The 18,519-nt window shown below is 44.6% G+C and overlaps 1 protein-coding gene across 2 annotated transcripts in view; it reads right to left on the bottom strand.

The window, feature by feature from the left end:
* Positions 1 to 4,125: 4,125 nt before the first annotated feature.
* The window catches only part of MAP3K12 (mitogen-activated protein kinase kinase kinase 12), a 137,776-nt gene continuing 123,382 nt past the window's right edge, over positions 4,126 to 18,519 (bottom strand). Inside the window, exons 8-14 of one of the 2 annotated variants that reach the window (XM_060688930.2) lie at positions 17,873 to 17,982; positions 16,104 to 16,220; positions 12,341 to 12,478; positions 9,265 to 9,820; positions 8,028 to 8,098; positions 5,408 to 5,681; positions 4,126 to 4,373 (exon numbers count right to left, since the gene is read on the bottom strand). In XM_060688930.2, the coding sequence (XP_060544913.1) occupies positions 4,275 to 4,373; positions 5,408 to 5,681; positions 8,028 to 8,098; positions 9,265 to 9,820; positions 12,341 to 12,478; positions 16,104 to 16,220; positions 17,873 to 17,982 (1,365 nt within the window). In that variant the 3' untranslated portion in view covers positions 4,126 to 4,274. The remainder of the gene's footprint in view (positions 4,374 to 5,407; positions 5,682 to 8,027; positions 8,099 to 9,264; positions 9,821 to 12,340; positions 12,479 to 16,103; positions 16,221 to 17,872; positions 17,983 to 18,519) is intronic. The other variant, XM_034412141.3, reaches the window with a different exon arrangement.

Genomic DNA, 18,519 nt, shown 5'->3' with positions numbered 1-18,519 from the left:
TTTACGATCTTTCTTGCCACAGTTGTTAAGTGAATCACTGCAGTTGTTAAATTACTAACACTGTTGCTAAGTGAATCTGGCTTCCTCATTGCTTGTCAGATGGTTGCAAAAAGGGATCACATGACCATATTTGTCATAAATGTGAGTCAGTCGCCAAGCATCTGAATTTTTATGTGACTATGGGGATGCTGAAACAGTCGTAAGTGAAAAATGATCATAAATCACTTTTTTTCAGTGCTGATGTAACTTTGGTCACTAAATGAACTGCTATAATTCAAGGACTACCTGTACAGATAAAACTTTGCCCGCTCACCCACCACTCACCTCCAGGTGTGTGGCCCAGTTCCTAACAGGCCACAGACCAGTACCAGTCTTTGGCCCAGGGGTTGAGGACCCCTGCTCCAGAGTACTCTGCAGGAGTCACGCTTGGCTTGATGCTTCTTATAGCAATAGCGCTTAGACTTATATACTGCTTCACAGTGCTTTACAGCCCCTCTCTAAGCGGTTTACAGAGTCAGCCTATTGCCCCCAATAATCTGGGTCCTCATTTTACCCACCTCAGAAGGATGGATTGCTGAGTCAACCTTGAGCCTGGTGAGATTTGAACTGCCGAACTTCGATCAGCAGAATTAGCCTGCAATGCTGCATTCTAACCACTGTCCCACCATGGCTCTTACAGGTAGTCCTCTCTTACTGTGTCCTGTTTAAAGACTGAAGTGATGATGGTGCTGAAAAAGTAATATTGTCACGGTTCTCACACCGATGACCATTGCAGCATCCCATAGTCACGTGATTATCATTTGTGTGCTTCACGGCTAGCCTGCAGTAAAATCGCAAACTGCGATCATGCAAACACCTTGCTTAATGAGTGCAGGTGATTTGCTTAATGACTAGGGTGGAAGTGGCATTGTAGGGTCTGCGCAGTCATATGACGTTTTGCTTAATGACCATTTCACTTAGCAACAGAGTTGCTGGTCGGGCTTGTGTTCATTAAGTATAGAAAAAGCAAGAGTTAAAATTTAGATTGTTCTTTTAGCTAGTGGGCTTTTTTGGAAAAAACCCAGTGCACAGGATTCACAATAAGGGCCCATGCCTGAATGACTGAACAGAGAACATTTTCATTAGTCCTTTGCTTGAGGGCTATTGTTGCCATGTGATGCTAATGTGGAGTTTTGCAGCCCAGATATCATCCCTTATTCCAGCCTGTGAAGTCCTAAGGAACAGACCAAGTAACTTCTCTGCCAGTTAGACTGACTGCTTTCACAGATGCAGGACTTGTAACAGCCTATGAACCCTGCTGCTCCCATTATTGCAAGGGCTGGCTTTTTAAAGGGGGCTATCAAATTCTTTTTGGGTGCGTCTTCTGCCATGTTACCCTATTTTTCTTAAGCTAAAGAAATTAAAGCGTTTTAAGAATTTTGATTGCCTTTCTTGTCTTATTGAGAAAATCGGACAAGGGAGCCTTATTTTGGATCAGAAAGCTGACCCTCCACTTTCCAGCTAAGAAAATATAATCAAAATTTGATAAACATTTAAGCACATCGCTTGTGCTGTGCATTTCATCACAACTTGGGGTTAAACGGTTACAATTTTCCCTGAATAGCAGTAGAATTTCTTTTAGGTCTCCATATTTAGGCTGCATTTCTCTGCTGCCATGTAAAAAATGGTCATCCAGATTTTTGCAGCGCAGGTATGGTAGCCCTGAGAATAAATTCTGCATCAAAACATCCCAACCTTGGGGGTGTTTTAGTGTTAAACAGTAATGTAATGGTTGCATAAAATTTAGCCACAATTACTAGAACTTAAAATGCCTTTAAGGTTATGAAAAAGGAGTATTTTGGTATGATCCTTCTTAGTCTAGCGAAGGTGTGGGTTATTTCAAGATTAAGTGTAGGGCCAAACAAGAGAAAAAAATATTGCAGAGGCCAAAAGATGATCTCCAAAAATAGCATGAAATCTGATTAGTATTTGAACAGGAGTCCACCAGGGAATTCACCAGGAATCCACCAGAGTATAGACTAGTCTGGAAAGTAAAACATTTATAGACCCCCAGAAGACAACGGCAAATTATTTCCCTTTTGTTGCCAAAAAAGAACAATAACACAACCCTGCCCAGATGTAACTAAGAAGTTGCCATAAGTCAAGCTTGACACGAAGGAGACTTTTCCTAAAGCAATGGTACTGCATGAATAGGGTTTGAGAGCCTGCGTTGATAACCAGGGGAGATTTCCCGACACATTTTCCAATATTTCAGAAGATATTCAGTAACAGTGTCTGACTTGGCAGGAAACTGCTTTACGATATAAATTGCTTGACCTAGCCCCATCAACCTTGACTGGCAGATTATTTGTATGCAATTTTCCCAGGAAGCAATGCAACTTTTGTCTTGGGAGGGTTTGTTACCAGAAATATGGGACGCTGAGGAACATTCAAAACGTAGGCAATTAAACCTCTACGCCAAGCTTGTGTCCGATTGCAGTACATTCTCCCCTAGGGTTACTGAGCATCCTCTTTCACGAGAAAGGAGCACCTGTGGCTATATGGATAAACAGGCATCAAACTTGCTGCAAGAACAGCATCTTGTGCACCTAAGATTTTGGCCTCTTTGAAAAGGGCCAGCACCTGGGCACCTGAGGGTTGAATGCAATCCAACACTTTCCTGCCATAGAGGCAAAAGAAACAGCCAATGTATCATGCAGACAGCCAATTGCCCCTCATAAGACTTCCTTTGACAATAATTTTCGAGAGCCTTTCTTTCCAGCAAAAGCTGGTTGGTTGCAATGCGGAAAGAGTTGCATTGGTTCCAACATATATTTATGTTGCAGAGCCACCAAATATATATATATATTTGTGCTTTTCCTGCAAGTCTTCCACTGGGAGAAAAATGTTTCTGAATAAGTTTATGCCCACACTTGCACTTTGCCTGAGTCCGACCTAGACTCTCACATCCCTGGGGTTTAACCGTACACCTCTAAGCAACAAATGAATTGCAAAGGGGGCAATAACATAAAATGATTCTCCAAGCCAAGATTTTCACCTGAGAAACCAAGAGGACCTGGGTGGTTTGGTTTTGGTTTTCTCCACACAAGTGTAAACTTAAGGAACTCCCCATTTCTCTTTTTAGGCATTGCAGCATCTCGACGTAAATGGGCCGGAAATGTCAAATCCCGCTTCCTGCCCCCTTTCCTTCCCCTTCCCTGGCTTCCTCCCTCAGACGGGACACACAATAAGTGCAAATGTAAACATTTCCCATAATAAATTAAATAAATAAATAAATAAATAAACCAAGCACAAAAAAAGTGCAGTGCATGTTGGTGCCAGCAGAGAGCAGAAGAGGGCCACTTTCCCCATCCCAACCTAAGGAGTGGGCCTTCTCAAAAGGTAGGAAAGCCTGTGTGTGTGTGTGTGTGTGTGTGTGTGTGTGTGTGTGTGTGTGTGTGTGTGTGTGTGTTTCTGCAGAACGATTGGATGCGGAGAAGGTGAGGATGACGTACTGGGAAGAGACATGGGGCCTGGGAGGGAGTTGAGGCCTTCAAGTCTTGTTGTTGCTTCCGAGAACAGATACAAGGGCAGAAAGGTGATGGAAATGGCTCATTTTCAAGCTGTCCATTGGGACAATAGTTCCGTGCTGACTACGGCCCAAACATGCATCAAGTCCATCTCAGAGACAGTCTGGTTAAGCACTCAGGACGTGGTGGTGGTGATGTACATCATCCAGTCAAGAGGCTGAGCTGGGACCTGCAGCCCTGCCGGTGCACCGTTGTCATTTCCATTGGCAGATGAAAGCACCGTTTCTTAGCCCATGCCGCCTCTGGCTCTTCTCTTCATCCCTTGGGCATTGGTGGCCCATCAGGCCCGGCTGATCTTCTGCTGAATTCCCAAACCATTCGGGACTTTGGAGGAAGCAAAATGGAAGGAATCGGTGCCTTCCTGTGGGTAGAGCAAGTGGTGAATTGTGGGGCCATGAGGAGGGTCCGTTCGGTCGCTGCCTCCATTCCAGCTGTCCAGCGTTGAATGCAGTGAGCCCTGATAATAAGGTGAGACTCTTGACCTCCCCCACCCCCAACTGGTCAGAGAAAATGTGGGAATAGGAACTGAGGAGAGGAATGAGGTGTGCTGGCTCTCTTTCCAGAGATTATGAGATAATATAGATTTATATAGAGCTTTATAATTATTTATATAAATATCTGGGGAGAAGGTGGTGGTGGTGCAGGGTGGCCGAGAAGGGAAGAGGGAACTGTACAACCTGGGAAAGGAAACCCAAGCAGTGGAGATCACAAATTCGGTATGTCTGGAAGTCTCTGCACCTCCCCACTGCCTGAATTGTCCAGTTCGGCACTATCGCAATCCGAGTCTTCATAGGCGGCAGGATCCTAGAAAGAGATAAAGCAGGTGAGGAAAGGTGGAACCAAGAGAGGGGAGAGGAAGACAGGAAAGGAAAGGAAAGGAAAGGAAAGGAAAGAAGGAAGGGAAGGGAAGGGAAGGGAAGGGAAGGGAAGGGAAGGGAAGGGAAGGGAAGGGAAGGGAAGAAGGAAGGAAGGAAGGAAAGACAGGCAGGCAGGGAAAGAAAGGAAGGAGGGAGGGAGGGAGGGAGGGAGGGAGGGAGGGAGGGAGGGAAGGAGACACGAGAAGGGAAGGAAAGGAGGAAGGGAGGGAGGGAGGGAGGGAGACAGCGAAGGAAGGAAGGGAGGAAGGAAACCTGGCAGAAAATCTTAGGTCACATTTGGTCCTGGATTCCAATGGCAAAGTATATTTTAAAAAGCAAACATTCTATATTAAAGAGGCAAGTAGATCTGTTTTTGCCACTGGACTATGCATATACACTACACCAGGGTCCCCAATCCCCAGGCCACAGCCTGCTAGCAGGCTGTGGCTTGTTTGAAACCGGGCCGTGTGACCAATGGGCAAGTGCGTGCGTGTGAAGCTCCACTCGTGAGAGTGGCAGGCCCTTGCCTCGTGCATAAAGCTCCACTCGCGTGAGCAGGGGAGCAGCACTTGAGCAGAGCGCTTGTGCTTCATTCGTGCAAATGGAGGGCGCTTGCGCGCGAAGCTCCATTGGGGTCTGTAAACACAAGGCCTTCAATGGAAGAAAACAGTTGGAAAGTAAACCATAAATGATTCGTGCATGTTCTTTGCAGCTCTGAGGGGTAAGAACCAGATTCTTAAAGCCTCAGAATGAAAGCCAATAAATTCACGTGAGTGCAGGCAGACAAGTTGTGGCTATTGGTACAGGTTGAATATGTAGCATAATAATAAAAATGTGGTTGAACCAACTTGAACATTTCTCTTCCAAAGCCCCTTCCTTTTAAATGGACACCGCTGGTCCATGGTGGTTAAGTCTGTGCTTGGGGTATGTGTGTGATTCCTAGTCCTGAGAGAGAAGGGCTAATGTTTACTCAGTACCCACCTCTCCAGCATTCTGCTCAGCACTGAGCTGCCGTTTCACAAGCTGAATGACGGCTTCCTTTTCGGACAACCCATCAGAGTTCCCCAGAATGTCGTCATCTGAGCGCTCGGCATCCAGGCGTTCATCTGTATTGGTACTGGGCACATCTGGGGTGCCACCACTGTGGGAAGCTGTGGTGCCCTCACTGCCGGTGCCCTCCTCACCATCTCCATCTGAGAAGTTCTCGGAGCTGAAGGTGGAGAGAGATTGCCGTTTGCTCCTAGCCTGAGGCCACCTAGGAAAGACAGCAAAAGAAGAGGAAAAAGTCCAGTCAGCCTGAAACAGAAGAAAAAAAGAAAGCTACCCCCAGGGAGGAATCTGGGCTCCAGGCGGAACCAACGCACTTGGCACCCAAGTTTTGAGAGATGCAACAGCAGGACAAGAGGAAAGTGTCCCAAATTGTCTCCAAATCCAACCTGCCCTTTTCCATCCAAATCATCCATCCCTAACTCCCTTATTTTTCTTGATTTAAAAATATGTCACACCTCCTTCTCTACCGAAGAACCTGAGATTATAAAACTGATAGTTCTGGAGAGCCATGAAGTTAGAGAAAATGTAGTTAGAGCAATAAGGTCACCATGAAAAGAGAAGAAAATGTGTGCTTCAATGATTACAGAACATGTCAAAATATGGAATGTCCTTTGGAAAATGGGAAACCCAGAATATCTTCACGTGAAATTTAAAGCAAGAATCCGCAGTTCAGACTATTGGCTCCAGGTCAGCAAAAGAGGGAATGTATTCTCTTGTTTTATTTAACGTATGCTGAATAATATATTGAGAGAAGCTGGGTTGGAAGAAGGTAAGCATGATTTTATAATTGGAAGAAGAACTTGCTCTACGCCGATGACATTTGTTGTGGTTTGCCAGCAGCCTGCGGAGCTGGCAGCGGAGTCGGACAGTGAGGAGGCTGTGGAGGAACATGGGCTAGTCCTGGAGTCTGGGGAAGGCTCGGACAAGGGCTCTGCGTCGGAGGCAGAGATGGGGCCATCTCTGGGAGTTATGTGCAGACTCTGGAGCCTCCAGAGGCAGACAGCAGAGCAACAGGAGGCGCTTGTTCCTAGTGTGTGCATGCACAGAGCTGCCAGAAGGCAAGAACAGTTAAAACTAAAAGGAGTAAGTTTTGGAGATGACTGGCCCCTCCCATAAGGCTTAAAAGAGGAGCAAAGGCATGTGGGCCCTTTGCAGGAAAGCAACGTTCTTAATTCTGTTCCCAGTCAGCATCTCTGTTTGATTCTGGACTCCGTGTGGCTTTGCCAAGTAGGTCTTTGGCAGCGTGTCAAGGGAGATAAAGGTTGGTGATTATCCCGAAGGACTTTTTGCAACTAATTGAAACTCAGCTGTGAATGAATGTAATTCACAGCTGTTGCAATAAAAGAGGTTTTTGGGATTACTCCTGTGTTTTAATGACTCAGGAAGCCTAGGTCACAACAACATTTCAGTGGAAACTGCAAATGATCTGGGAGCTCTAGTAATGGAAGATATACGCTGAAAGAATTGGATAATATCAAGAAGACCAAGTTAATGATAACAGGTATCAGCCATCAGATTTAGAACTGACAATTAAGATACTGAAGTGAAATGCTTTTTTTTTTTCCTGTGACATTCTATGAAAGCAAAAATTGGACTTTGAAGAAGCAGGAGAGAAAATGCTTTTAGTGTTGGGGAAAACTGTTGAGAACCCCATGGGTAGCCAAAACAAAGAAATGGATCATTTATTTATTTATTTATTTTAATTTAATTTGTATACCGCCCTTCTCCCAAAAGGGACTCAGGGCAGTGAACAGCCAAAATTAAAATACATACAATACAGAAGTTAAGATAATTAAGAGATTAAATCTCCTCAAGGGAAGCCCCATCATAAGGGGGTGGGGAGAAATCAAACCAATTGAGGCACAAATAATCTCTTGAGAGGTGCATAATTCTGGAAACAGTAGAAAGAAAGATAACAGGAAGACAAGCAGCAAAGTGGATGGATTAAATTAGTTTCCATTGGCAATCGGATAACCTAAAAGCCAGGCTTGGAAACAGATCATTCTGGAGAAAGTCTATGTATGTAATCACCAAAAGCTGTCACTGACTTGATGACACATAGTCAATCAAAGGGGTTGGGGTGGAGGAAGGAGGCAAAAGAAGATGTGGAAGACCTGTACCATCTTCTCTATACTCTTATTCACTCCTCACCAGGAAAAGAGTTTGAGTGAAAGTATAAACTTTCCCCATCTTGGTGGTCATTCCAACATGCTGGACAGGCAGCCGTAGTTGGGAAGGATACTCTATATCAGGGGTGTCAAACTAGCATTGTCACATCATCACGTATCATGACTTTTTCACCCTTCGGTAAAACGGGGGTGGGGGTGGGGCAGTGCATGACACATCTGGCCCATGGGCCGTGAGTTTGACACCCCTGCTCTATATCCTTACTTCATGATTAAAGGTAGAAACTCCAAAGAAGCACATGACAATAAACAGTCTCTTGATCCACTCTCAGAACATAAATGAGAGGTGAAAATTTTCCACTCTACTCCACTCATTGATCCTCCAAATCCTTGGGGGCTGAGTCCTAAATCAGGCAACTGCTCACCTTTGCCGGAGAGGGAGCTCAACTTCACTGTCCACTTCGCCCTCTTCTTCCTCTGAGGAGATACCACGTTTCTAAGTCAAGATGAATGAAATAAAAAGAAACAGTGTCAGGATTTGTCAACCTCTGGTCAGTCTGGCATTAGATGAAATTAAGAACTTGATTTTTCACTAATCTCAGTTCTTCTCAAGATCTAAAACCAGCCATAAAGAGACTACTGAAAATATGACTGCATTCTACAAAACCCGCAGACTGCTTGGTAGCAGTTTCTGAGGTCTGGGACATCTTCCAAAGGCAACTGCTCTGTCTACTTTTGGGGGGTCCTTTGGAGGCAGGAGAATGTTTTGGGATTTTTTTAAAGAAAGTTTTTCCTGCTCTGCAGTGTTGAGTCCTGTTAAGGTTAATTTTATTTTTATTTTTTTTAACATGACATGTCTGGGTTTTACACCGTTGGCCAACTAGAATGGAAATTGGTACTGAACATTAAGAGCAGCCCAGAGTTGCTGGGAGTTGGGTGGCATATCAATTTAATAAATCATAATCAAGAAATACAATAAGCTGAACCAGCAAAAAATACAACAATATCCTATCCTGCTCTAACGTTGTACATTGGATATGAAAGGGACAAGATAGCCCATAAAAGCTGGAGAAGGGCATTAACTTTGACAGTTCTCTGTTGCAGTTTCCTTATTGCTTGTGGGACAGGTAGTCCTTGACTTACAACAGTTCACTAAATGACCATTCAAAGTTACAACATCACTGAAAAAAAGTGACTTAGGACCATTTTTCAGTTATGACCGTTGTAGCATCCCCACAGTCACGTATTCAAAATTGGCATCCGACTCATATTTATGACAGTTGCAGTGTCCCACAAGGTCATGTGATCCCCTTTTGTGACCTTCTGACAAGCAAAGTCAACGGGGAAGCCAGATTCACTTAACAACCATGTGATTCACTTAACAACTGCAGTGATTCACTTAACAACCGCGGCAAGAATATTCGTTAAATGGGATAAAATTGACTTAATGACTGTCTCGCTTCAAAAAAAGAAATGTTGGGCTCAATTGGGGTGGTAAGTCAAGGACTATATTATCAGAGGAAGAAAATGGAAAAGGCAACCACAGCCACCATTTCTACAGGCTTTTCAGATTACAGTGGCTGTTGCCTGTGTATCTCTTTTCTTCCATTTGGGAAAGGAAGGGAGGAAGAAAAAGTGTAAAGGAAAGAAACACCGTGCTACCTGGCTGCGGGTAACAGCCGCCCGGTACAACATAGCCGCTGGTGTGAGGTGCTGAGACTGCTGTGGGGCCCCTGAGCGGCTGCCCTTGCCCTGTTCCCGTTCCGCCTCCTCGCCAGGCTGAAGCCTTGCCTTTCCTGGCGGCCCTACTGCTCCCTGTCGAGAAGAAGGTGAGTCGGGGCTGCTGGAGCAAGGCACCGAGGCAGTGTCTTCGCTGGGCGTCTCGCTGCGGGGCTGCTCCGCCGGTGGGGATTCTGGCCCCGCTGCCCCTTTGCGGCCCTCGGCTCCCAACGTTGTGGAAATGAGGTCAGGACTGGAAGACGACATCTTGCGCAGCAGCAGGTCATGCTGGAGCCCTCGGAGGGCCGTGCAGGGCTCCAGGCGCTTGGCTCCTCCGGGATCGGCCAGCTCCCCACAGCTGCCCCGTGTGCTGACCTTGCGGTAGCGTGATTTAGTACGGCGGCTACGCCCAGGGGACGGGGGCCCTTTCTGGCACACGGGGATGGCGAGCTGAGGCAGGCTGGGGTCCAGGATGACCTCCGTCTTTAGAATGTCCGGCCTGCAGAAGTGAAACAAGAGTTAGCAGAGTAACCTTGATGCTAAGAAGGGAGAGGGTACCGTAATTTCAATTGAACCCTTTAAGAAATTGGCTCCTATGTTGCTGCTCCTAAGGCTGCTTCCCCCACTCCCACTTTTTGTAGTTTTGCTGTTGGTGCTCTTTGGTCTTAAAAGAAAAGGTTCCCCTCACACATATGTGCTAGTCATTCCCGACCCTAGGGGGTGGTGCTCGGCTCCGTTTCAAAGCCAAAGAGCCAGTGCTGCCCAAAGACATCTCCGTGGTCATGTGGCTGGCATGACTAAATGCCAAAGGCACACGGAACGCTGTTACCTTCCTGCCAAAGGTGGTCACTATTTTTCTACTTGCATTTTTTACATGCTTTTGAACTGCTAGGTTGGCAGAAGCTGGGCCAAGTAACAGGAGCTCACCCTGTTATGCCGCACTAGGGATTCGAACTGCTGAACTGCCGAACTTTTGATCGACAAGCTCAGCGTCTTAGCCACTGAGCCACCATGCCCCTTCTCTGTAGTCTTACATCATCATCATTATTATTATTATTATTATTATTATTATTATTATTATTATTTAGACTTCTATACCGCTTCATAGTGCTTTACAGCCCTCTAAGCAGTTTACAAAGTTTACAAAGTTAGCATATAGCATATTGCATATTAGCATATTGCATTAGCATTAGCATTAGCATATTGTCCCCAACAATCTGGGCTCTCATTTTACCCACCTCGGAAGGATGGAAGGCTGAGTCAACCTTGAGCCAGTGAGATTTGATCTGCTGACCTGCTGAAGTAGCAGTCAGCTGAAGTAGTTGCAGTACTGCACTCTAACCACTGCGCCACCTCGGCTCATTAGATTATTAATTAGATTATTAATTTTCTTGAAAGGAAGTAATGAGCAGACTAGAATATCTGAAATATAGAAACGAATTCAGGTAGCCCTCACTTAATAACTGGCTGCTTAACAACTAACTTTTGAAGTTATGACAGACTCCGAAAAGTTATTTATGACCCGCCCTTGAAGTTACAACTGCTGCACAAATCCCATACGTTCATATAGATTGCATTTTGGCAACTGGTTTACATTTACGGTTGCGTCGTCCTGTGGTCGTATGACTGCAATTTGCAACTTTTTTGCTGGTTTCCAGCAAAATAAATGCCGATTGAGGAGAATGGATTCATTTAACAGCCATATGGTTCATGTTTTGCTTAATGATTGCGGTGACTCGATTTACAATCATCATTAAGAACTGTCATAAAACTGAGTCAGGTCCCATAATATTCTTCTTGATTATTATTTGGAGCATATATTGCTCCTAACAATGTTTTTTTTTTTTGATTCATAGTTATTTCGACCGTTAATATCCTTCCTTCAGGGGTGAAATGCTCCAGGTTCGGACCGGATCGCCCAATCCGGTAGCAATGATGGCGGGTGGTTCGGAGAACCGGTAGCAAAAATCCCTGCGGCCCCCCCCACCACACCCAGCTGAGCCGCAGGATCATCAGAGGCTTTTTTTTTTTTTTTACTTTTAAAAGCATTTTTTCTACCACCTCTTCCAACGAAAAAATGCTTTTAAAAGTAAAAAAAAAAAAGCCTCTGATGATTGCGCAGCTCAGCTGGGATAGTCAGAGCCTTTTCAAAGCATTTTTTTCTGCAACCTCTTGGCCGAAGAGGTGGTAAAAAAAATGCTTTGAAAAGTCTCTGATGATCCCAGCTGAGTTTCCTGATTGGCAGAGAGGTATTTTTTAAAAAGCCTCTCTGACGATCCCAGGTGAGTTTCCTGATCGGCAGAGGCTTTTCAAAGCATTAGAAAAAATGCTTTGAAAAGTTAAAAAAAAAAAAAAAGTTGGCCACACCCACCCAGTCACATTACCCCCCCCAAGCCCCCACAGAACTTGTAGTAACAAATTTTACATTTCACCCCTGCTTTCCTTCCTCATCTTCAAAAATCTGTTCGGATTTAATTGTTTTTTTAATATATAATGCTACCCCTCTTTTACTTTGACTGGCAAGTGTTGTATATAGTATTCCCAATTTCTTTTGCTCCAATAAATACTTATGTTGTTTCTTAATATGAACTTCTTGTAGACATATAATCTCTAATTTTAATTTTTCTAATTTATTGAATATTGGGGGGGGGGCTCACATAAATTTTAAAAAATAACAATTAGAAATAAAATAAAAGCCATCAAAGTAATTTGCAGGAGATTGCAATAAATTACTAATCACGCCATCAAATAGCAGGCTTGGTACCGCCATAAGATGCCAAACATTTGGAAGCAAACTGAATACAACAAAGAGGATGGACAGGAAAAAGCATCTAACAGGACAGGTGTGACCTCTTGTCATTTTCCCTCTATGTGAGAGCTGACATTGGGCTAAACAGAAACTTAGGTTCTGTGCCCAATACATACATTTTCTTTCCACATTATGGTTCACATTATGCTACTACACATGGTGGTCATTGTTAAACCCTTCCTGCGAGGGCCTTTCTCTGCAGTGATTCACCTTTTGCTGTGAGGAGAGAGCTTTTGTGGCACATTCCTCTTCTTGATCAGTTTCTCCACAGTGTTGCCATGCAGGAGACTGCGGGATGGATGATGCTTAAAAAGTCCGGGATATTTCTTCTCTAACGCTTGCTCTCGCCTAGGAGAAGGATGCAAGGACTGAAAACTCAGGAGGACACAGAGAAAAAAACACACCAAAATTCATACTAGTTGCTCGGATGCTGGGGTTGCTCAGATCTTTTGGGACAGGAAAACAGGATGCACGTAATACAATAAGGATAATCAGATAAAATATAGTGTATATTGGAGGTGGAGACCGTTTGAGAGCTGAATGCAATGAACTTTCATTTGAATGTATGCAGATTCTATAGAATTGGTAGTAAAACCGGCAGGAGGCTCCGCCCACCCGGCACGACGTCATCATGGGTGATCTGCGCCAGTGGTGGGTTGTCCCCGGTTCGGACTGGTTTGCAAGAACTGGTGGTAAAACCGGCAGGAGGCTCCACCCACTGTCCCGGATGTCATCATAAGTAAACTGCGCATGTGCAGAAGAGCGCGTGTGCATGCGCACGAGCAAAGCGAGCCCACGCACATAGGCACAATGCGAACCGGTAGTAAAGGTAAGTAGAACCCACCCCTAATCTGTGCATGTGCGTTCCCGTTGCAAACTGGTAGTAAAGGTAAGTAGAACCCACCCCTGATTCAAAGTGACAATAAAGTTATTCTAAGTCTAAGTCTAAATACCAGAAAGCAATTTTAACTAGATGACTGATTGAGTGGTTGCTTGATTCAACAACCATTCGAAGAAACCCATACATTTCTTTTTTGTAGAGGATGAAGGATAACCTGACTTCAAGGTGTGTTTGGATTTTAATTCCTCTTGCTCTGAGTGAGAACAATTATTGCTGGCTCTTGAATTCCACCTGATATGGAGGATACCAAGTTGAGAAAGGTTGGGTAGAACTTTCTGCAATTTGTTTGTTTGTTTGTTTTTAATCCAGGGCAAATTCAGGTAGTCCTCGATTTACGATCACAATAGAATCCAGAATTTATGTTGCTAAGTGAGAAAGTTGTTAAGTGAGTTTTGCCAAGTTTTATGACTTTTCTTGCCACATTTGTTAAGTGAATCACTGCAGCGGTTAAATTAGTAACACGGTGGTTAATTTTTTTATTTATTTTTATTTTTTTTTATTTTTAAATTTATATACCGCCCTTCTCCCTGAGGACTCAGGGCAGTGTACAGCCAGAATTAAAAAACATGAAATACAAATATTAAAAACAATTAAAATATATATAAATTTGGCCCAAAATTAAAAATACAAACCAATTAAAACATTTAAAATTTCTTCTTAAGCCAGCCCAGTTTGCTGGAAAAAGTGGGTTTTAAGGGCACGGCGGAAGGCACTAAGGTCTTGGATTCTCCTTATCTTTGGGGGCAACTGATTCCAGAGGGTAGGTGCCCCCACAGAGAAGGCCCTCCCCCTGGGAGTCACCAGCCTACATTGATTGGCTGATGGCACCCTGAGGAGGCCCTCTCTGTGGGAGCGCATGGGACAATGGGAGGTCGTCGGTAGCAGCAGGCGGTCTCGAAGATAGCTAGGCCCGATGCCATGGAGCGCTTTAAAGGTGATAACCAACACCTTGAAGCGCACCCGGAAGACCACTGGGAGCCAGTGCAGCTCGCGCAGGAGCGGTGTTACATGGGAGCGCCATGCTGCTCCCATCACTATCCGCGCTGCTGCATTCTGGACCAGTTGGAGCCTCCGGGTGCTCTTCAAGGGGAGCCCCATGTAGAGAGCGTTGCAGTAGTCAAGGCAAGAGGTGACGAGGGCATGAGTGACTGTGCACAGGGAATCCCGATCAAGAAAGGGCCGCAACTGGCGAATCAGGCGAACCTGACAAAAGGTCCCCCTAGTTACAGCTGTCAGATGTTCCTCCAAGGACAGCTGCATATCCAGGAGGACTCCCAGATTGTGAGCCCTTTCTGTGGGGGCCAAAGACTTGCCCCCAATAGTCAGTGATGGAGTCAACTGACTATATCGGGATGCCAGGAGCCACAGCCACTCAGTCTTGGAAGGGTTGAGCTTGAGCCTGTTCCTCCCCATCCAAATCCGCACGGCCTCCAGGCACTGGGACTTCACTTCAAGGGCATCGTTGGGGTGGCCTGGGGTGGAGATGTACAGCTGGGTGTCATCAGCGTACTGGTGGTATCTCACCCCGAAGCCACAGATGATCTTGCCCAGCGGCTTTACATAAATGTTGAACAGAAGGGGCGAGAGGACCGATCCCTGCGGCACTCCACAGATGAGAGGCCTCGAGGTCGACCTCTGCCCCCCTGCCAACACAAACTGCGACCGGTCGGAGAGAAAGGAGGAGAACCACCGCAACACGGTGCCTCCCACCCCCAACTCTTCCAGCCAGTGCAGCATGATACCATGGTCGATGGTATCAAAAGCCGCTGAGAGATCTAACAGGACCAGAACAGAGGAGCAGCCCCTGTCCCGAGCCCTCCAGAGATCATCAACCAACGCGACCAATGCCATTTCCGTGCTGTGCCCAGGCCTGAAACCCGACTGGAATGGATCTAGATAAGATGTTTCCTCCAGGAATTGTGGGAACTGTCGCGCGACCACACTCTCAACAACCTTCGCCATGAAGCGAAGGTTGGAGACAGGACGGTAGTTGGCCAATATTGCCGGATCCAGGGACGGCTTCTTGAGGAGAGGCCTCACTACCACCTCTTTCAAGGCAGCGGGGAAGTGGCCCTCACTCAGCGAAGCGTTGATAACACCCTGGAGCCAGCCTCGTGTAACCTCCCGGGAAGCCAGTACCAACCAGGAGGGACACGGGTCCAGTAAACGTGGCCGCACTAAGTCTCCCCAAAATCCTGTCCACATCATCGGGAGTCACAGCGTCAAACTCCTCCCAGATAACATTCTCAAGACTATTCCTCGTCACTCTGCCAATTGAATTTGGCTTCCCCAAATTGACTTTGCTTGTCAGAAGGTCGCAAAATATGATCACCATAAATTGCCAGAACACTGAAGCCATCATAAATATGAACCAGTTGTCAAGCATCTGAATATTGATCATGTGACCATGGGGATGCTACACTGGTCATAACTGTGAAAAAAGGTCACAAGTCACTTTTTTCAGTGCCATTGTAATTTTGAATGGCCATTAAATGAATTGTTGTAAATCGAGGACTATCTGTACTTCCTTCTCAATGCAAATAGTTGCAGAAATTTTGGCTGGTAGCAATAGCAATATCCCTTAGACTTATATACCACTTCACAATGCTTTACAGCCCTCTCTAAGCGGTTTACAGAGTCAGCCTATTGCCCCCAACAATCTGGGTCCTCATTTTACCCACTTCGAAAGGATGGAAAGCTGAGTCAACCTTGAGCCTGGTGAGATTCGAACTGCCAAATTGCAGGCAGCTGGTAGTCAGCAGAGTTAGCCTGCAATACTGCATTCTAACCACCGCGCCACCAGAGCTTCCTCTTCCCTTATTCTGTGTTCCTTGCCTTATGGGTAAAATGATGCCCCAAATTGATGGTGTGGTGTTGATATTTGAGATCCAGAAAACATGTCAGGGGTTATGCCCTGGTTATGCCCTGGTAAAGGTTATTCCTTTACTGGGGTGGAGGGGAGGGTTGAGAGAAAGCTGGTAGGCCAAAGCCTACTAAACCTTTACCCTCTTGCTTTTAGTTAAGAATACATCCCTTTAGGAAAAGTTACTGAATCGATAATTCTAATCTTACCGAAGCAGCTCTTTCTCCTTCAGCTCCAACTGCAGCATGAGGGAATTGAGCTCCATATAAAGATTGTTGGCCCGTTCCAATTTACGTTCGTAGTGCTCCCGGATGTCCAAGGCATGCCTGCAGCAGAAGTAGGGAGCAAGGAAACTTTTCAAACATATAAACAATCGTGGTTTTGTTATTGATTGATTTATAGCTCACAGTGCTTATCTGGGGATCGTCTTATCCACACACAACTCTGTGAAGTAGAATGGGCTAAGAGTGACTGACTGCAGGGGTGAAATCCAGCAGGTTCTGACAGGTTCTGGAGAAGCAGTAGCGGAAATTTTGAGCAGTTTGGAGAACCAGCAAATACCACCTCTGGCTGGCACCAGAGTGGGGTGGGAATGGAGATTTTGCAATATCCTTCCCCCAGGAGTGGAGTGGGAATGGGGATTTTGCAGTATCCTTCCCTTGCCATGCCCAAGCCACGCCCACCAAGCCACACTACGCCCACCAAGCCACGCCCACAGAACCAGTAGTAAAAAAATTTGGATTTCACCACTGACTGACTGGTCCAAAGTCACCAACGAGCTGAGAGTTCCCCAGCTTTGATCCACCTCAATCACTACATTAGATTCAATACCATCCACAGGCTCTTGCTCTTACGGTCAAGAGAATGAAACCATTTTGTGGCACCAGACTGCAAGCTCTCTCCCTTTTAGAAGGGGTGGAACTTGTATCACGGGGCTCTGACACTTCTTTCAAAAGCTGCTGATTATTTGACAATCCCTTGCAGGACATCGATCCCGGTATAAGGAACCAGGAACAGCTTTTGAGATGCTTAATAGGAAGATGAGCTCAGAAAATTACAGGTTCTAGCATTTTTGGTATTTGATAGAATATCACTGCAGGTTTAAGAATCATTAAAAAGGGGAAGATGCATTTAGAAGGAGTAGGTACATTTTTATGAAGTCAGATCTATTTTATGTACCGGTTTTCCAACTCTGAAGTTTATTCTGTTCTATATCTTCATTGTTCTGTCCTTAAAACAACAACACAAGAAATGTACAAACGTTTTTTTTTTTAAATTAAAAAAAATTGCTTCCTTTTTGCAAGCAAATTTGACAAATGCAGTTTTATACATTTTTCACTATATCTACTTTTGTGTGCATTTTCTTCATGGTATACATTTTTTCTTAGGATTTATTCTTCTTGAAACTCTGTAATACATTCCATAAAACGTAAATGTCAACCGTTGCATTCCAATTCGCATACAGGTGTGGGAAATGAAAAATAAAGTTTCAACTGAAATATCAAATTCAATTAATTTACCCTCAAGATTATGCCCAGTTCCATTTACAGATAACAATCATTAGTTTTAATAAAAGGAATGGTAGTGAAATAAAAGTCAGGGGAGGAATTTGGCTTCAATTCTGAGGAATATAAAATTGCTTCGCTGATGGGGGATCCCCTCCCCCCAAATGTTGTTATTTTCAGCATGCCAGCAGATGCAAGGAATATACGTCATTATGTATAAACTTATCATGACAGGTGGCAACAGTCAGCCATTCCTGGCTCTGCATGAAAGTGTCAAGTCTAGAGTGGGAGGTTGAAAACACATCTTAAAGAGTGAAAAACCACATTTTTAGTATCACAAGGAAAAAAACCAGGGACATACATGTCCATATAGCCTCCAGAAGTGTAACTCAGCTCAGATGAGACCTTTTATTTATAAATACATATATAGGTATCGAATCTTCTATGTTTTAATGGTTTTACACCTGCCTTACCTGAGCTCTTCTCGCCGCCGGTGGATCAACTCCTCTTCCAAACGGTGTAGACATGTCCCCTCCGATTTGATCTTTTCAAAATGGAGCTTCACTTCTTCTCGCCATTCAGCCTAGGAAAGAAAATGAGACCTCTGTCAGAGTATGAATATTCATAGACTGGAATAGATCAGCCAACAGGGACTATTTGGATAGACATAGTAACAGGTCAACCAATGGGGACTGTTTGGAAACAGTATTTGTTTGTATGGGGCCATAAGAGACAGTTTGGAGTCTGGGCGTGGCTTTGACTTGCTGAACTGTATATAAGAGTTGGCTTGACTTCTGTAATGTGGAGCCTCTGTACAATATATTTGCCTCTGTATCTCTCTATTCTGTAAAGACTTGCTTCTATGAATATTGCTTCTGTGTTCCTGATATTGTATGCTGAATTCTCCTGTATGGTATTGTATATAAATAATAATAATAATAATAATAATAATAATAATAATAATAATAATAATAATAATAATAATTATTATTATTATTATTATTATTATTATTATTATTATTATTATATTTCTATACCGCCCTTCTCCCGGAGGACTCAGGGCGGTGTACAGCCTATTAAGAATAAAGAGGTTTCTTATGTAATTTGAATTTGAAGTTCA

The sequence above is a fragment of the Pantherophis guttatus genome, chromosome 2 (assembly GCF_059756535.1).
Source record: "Pantherophis guttatus breed Tessera chromosome 2, ASM5975653v1, whole genome shotgun sequence".
Classification (NCBI taxonomy): Eukaryota; Metazoa; Chordata; class Lepidosauria; order Squamata; family Colubridae; genus Pantherophis; species Pantherophis guttatus.
The sequence above is the reverse complement of the archived record's forward strand: the minus strand, read 5'-3'. Positions and strand labels throughout refer to the sequence as shown.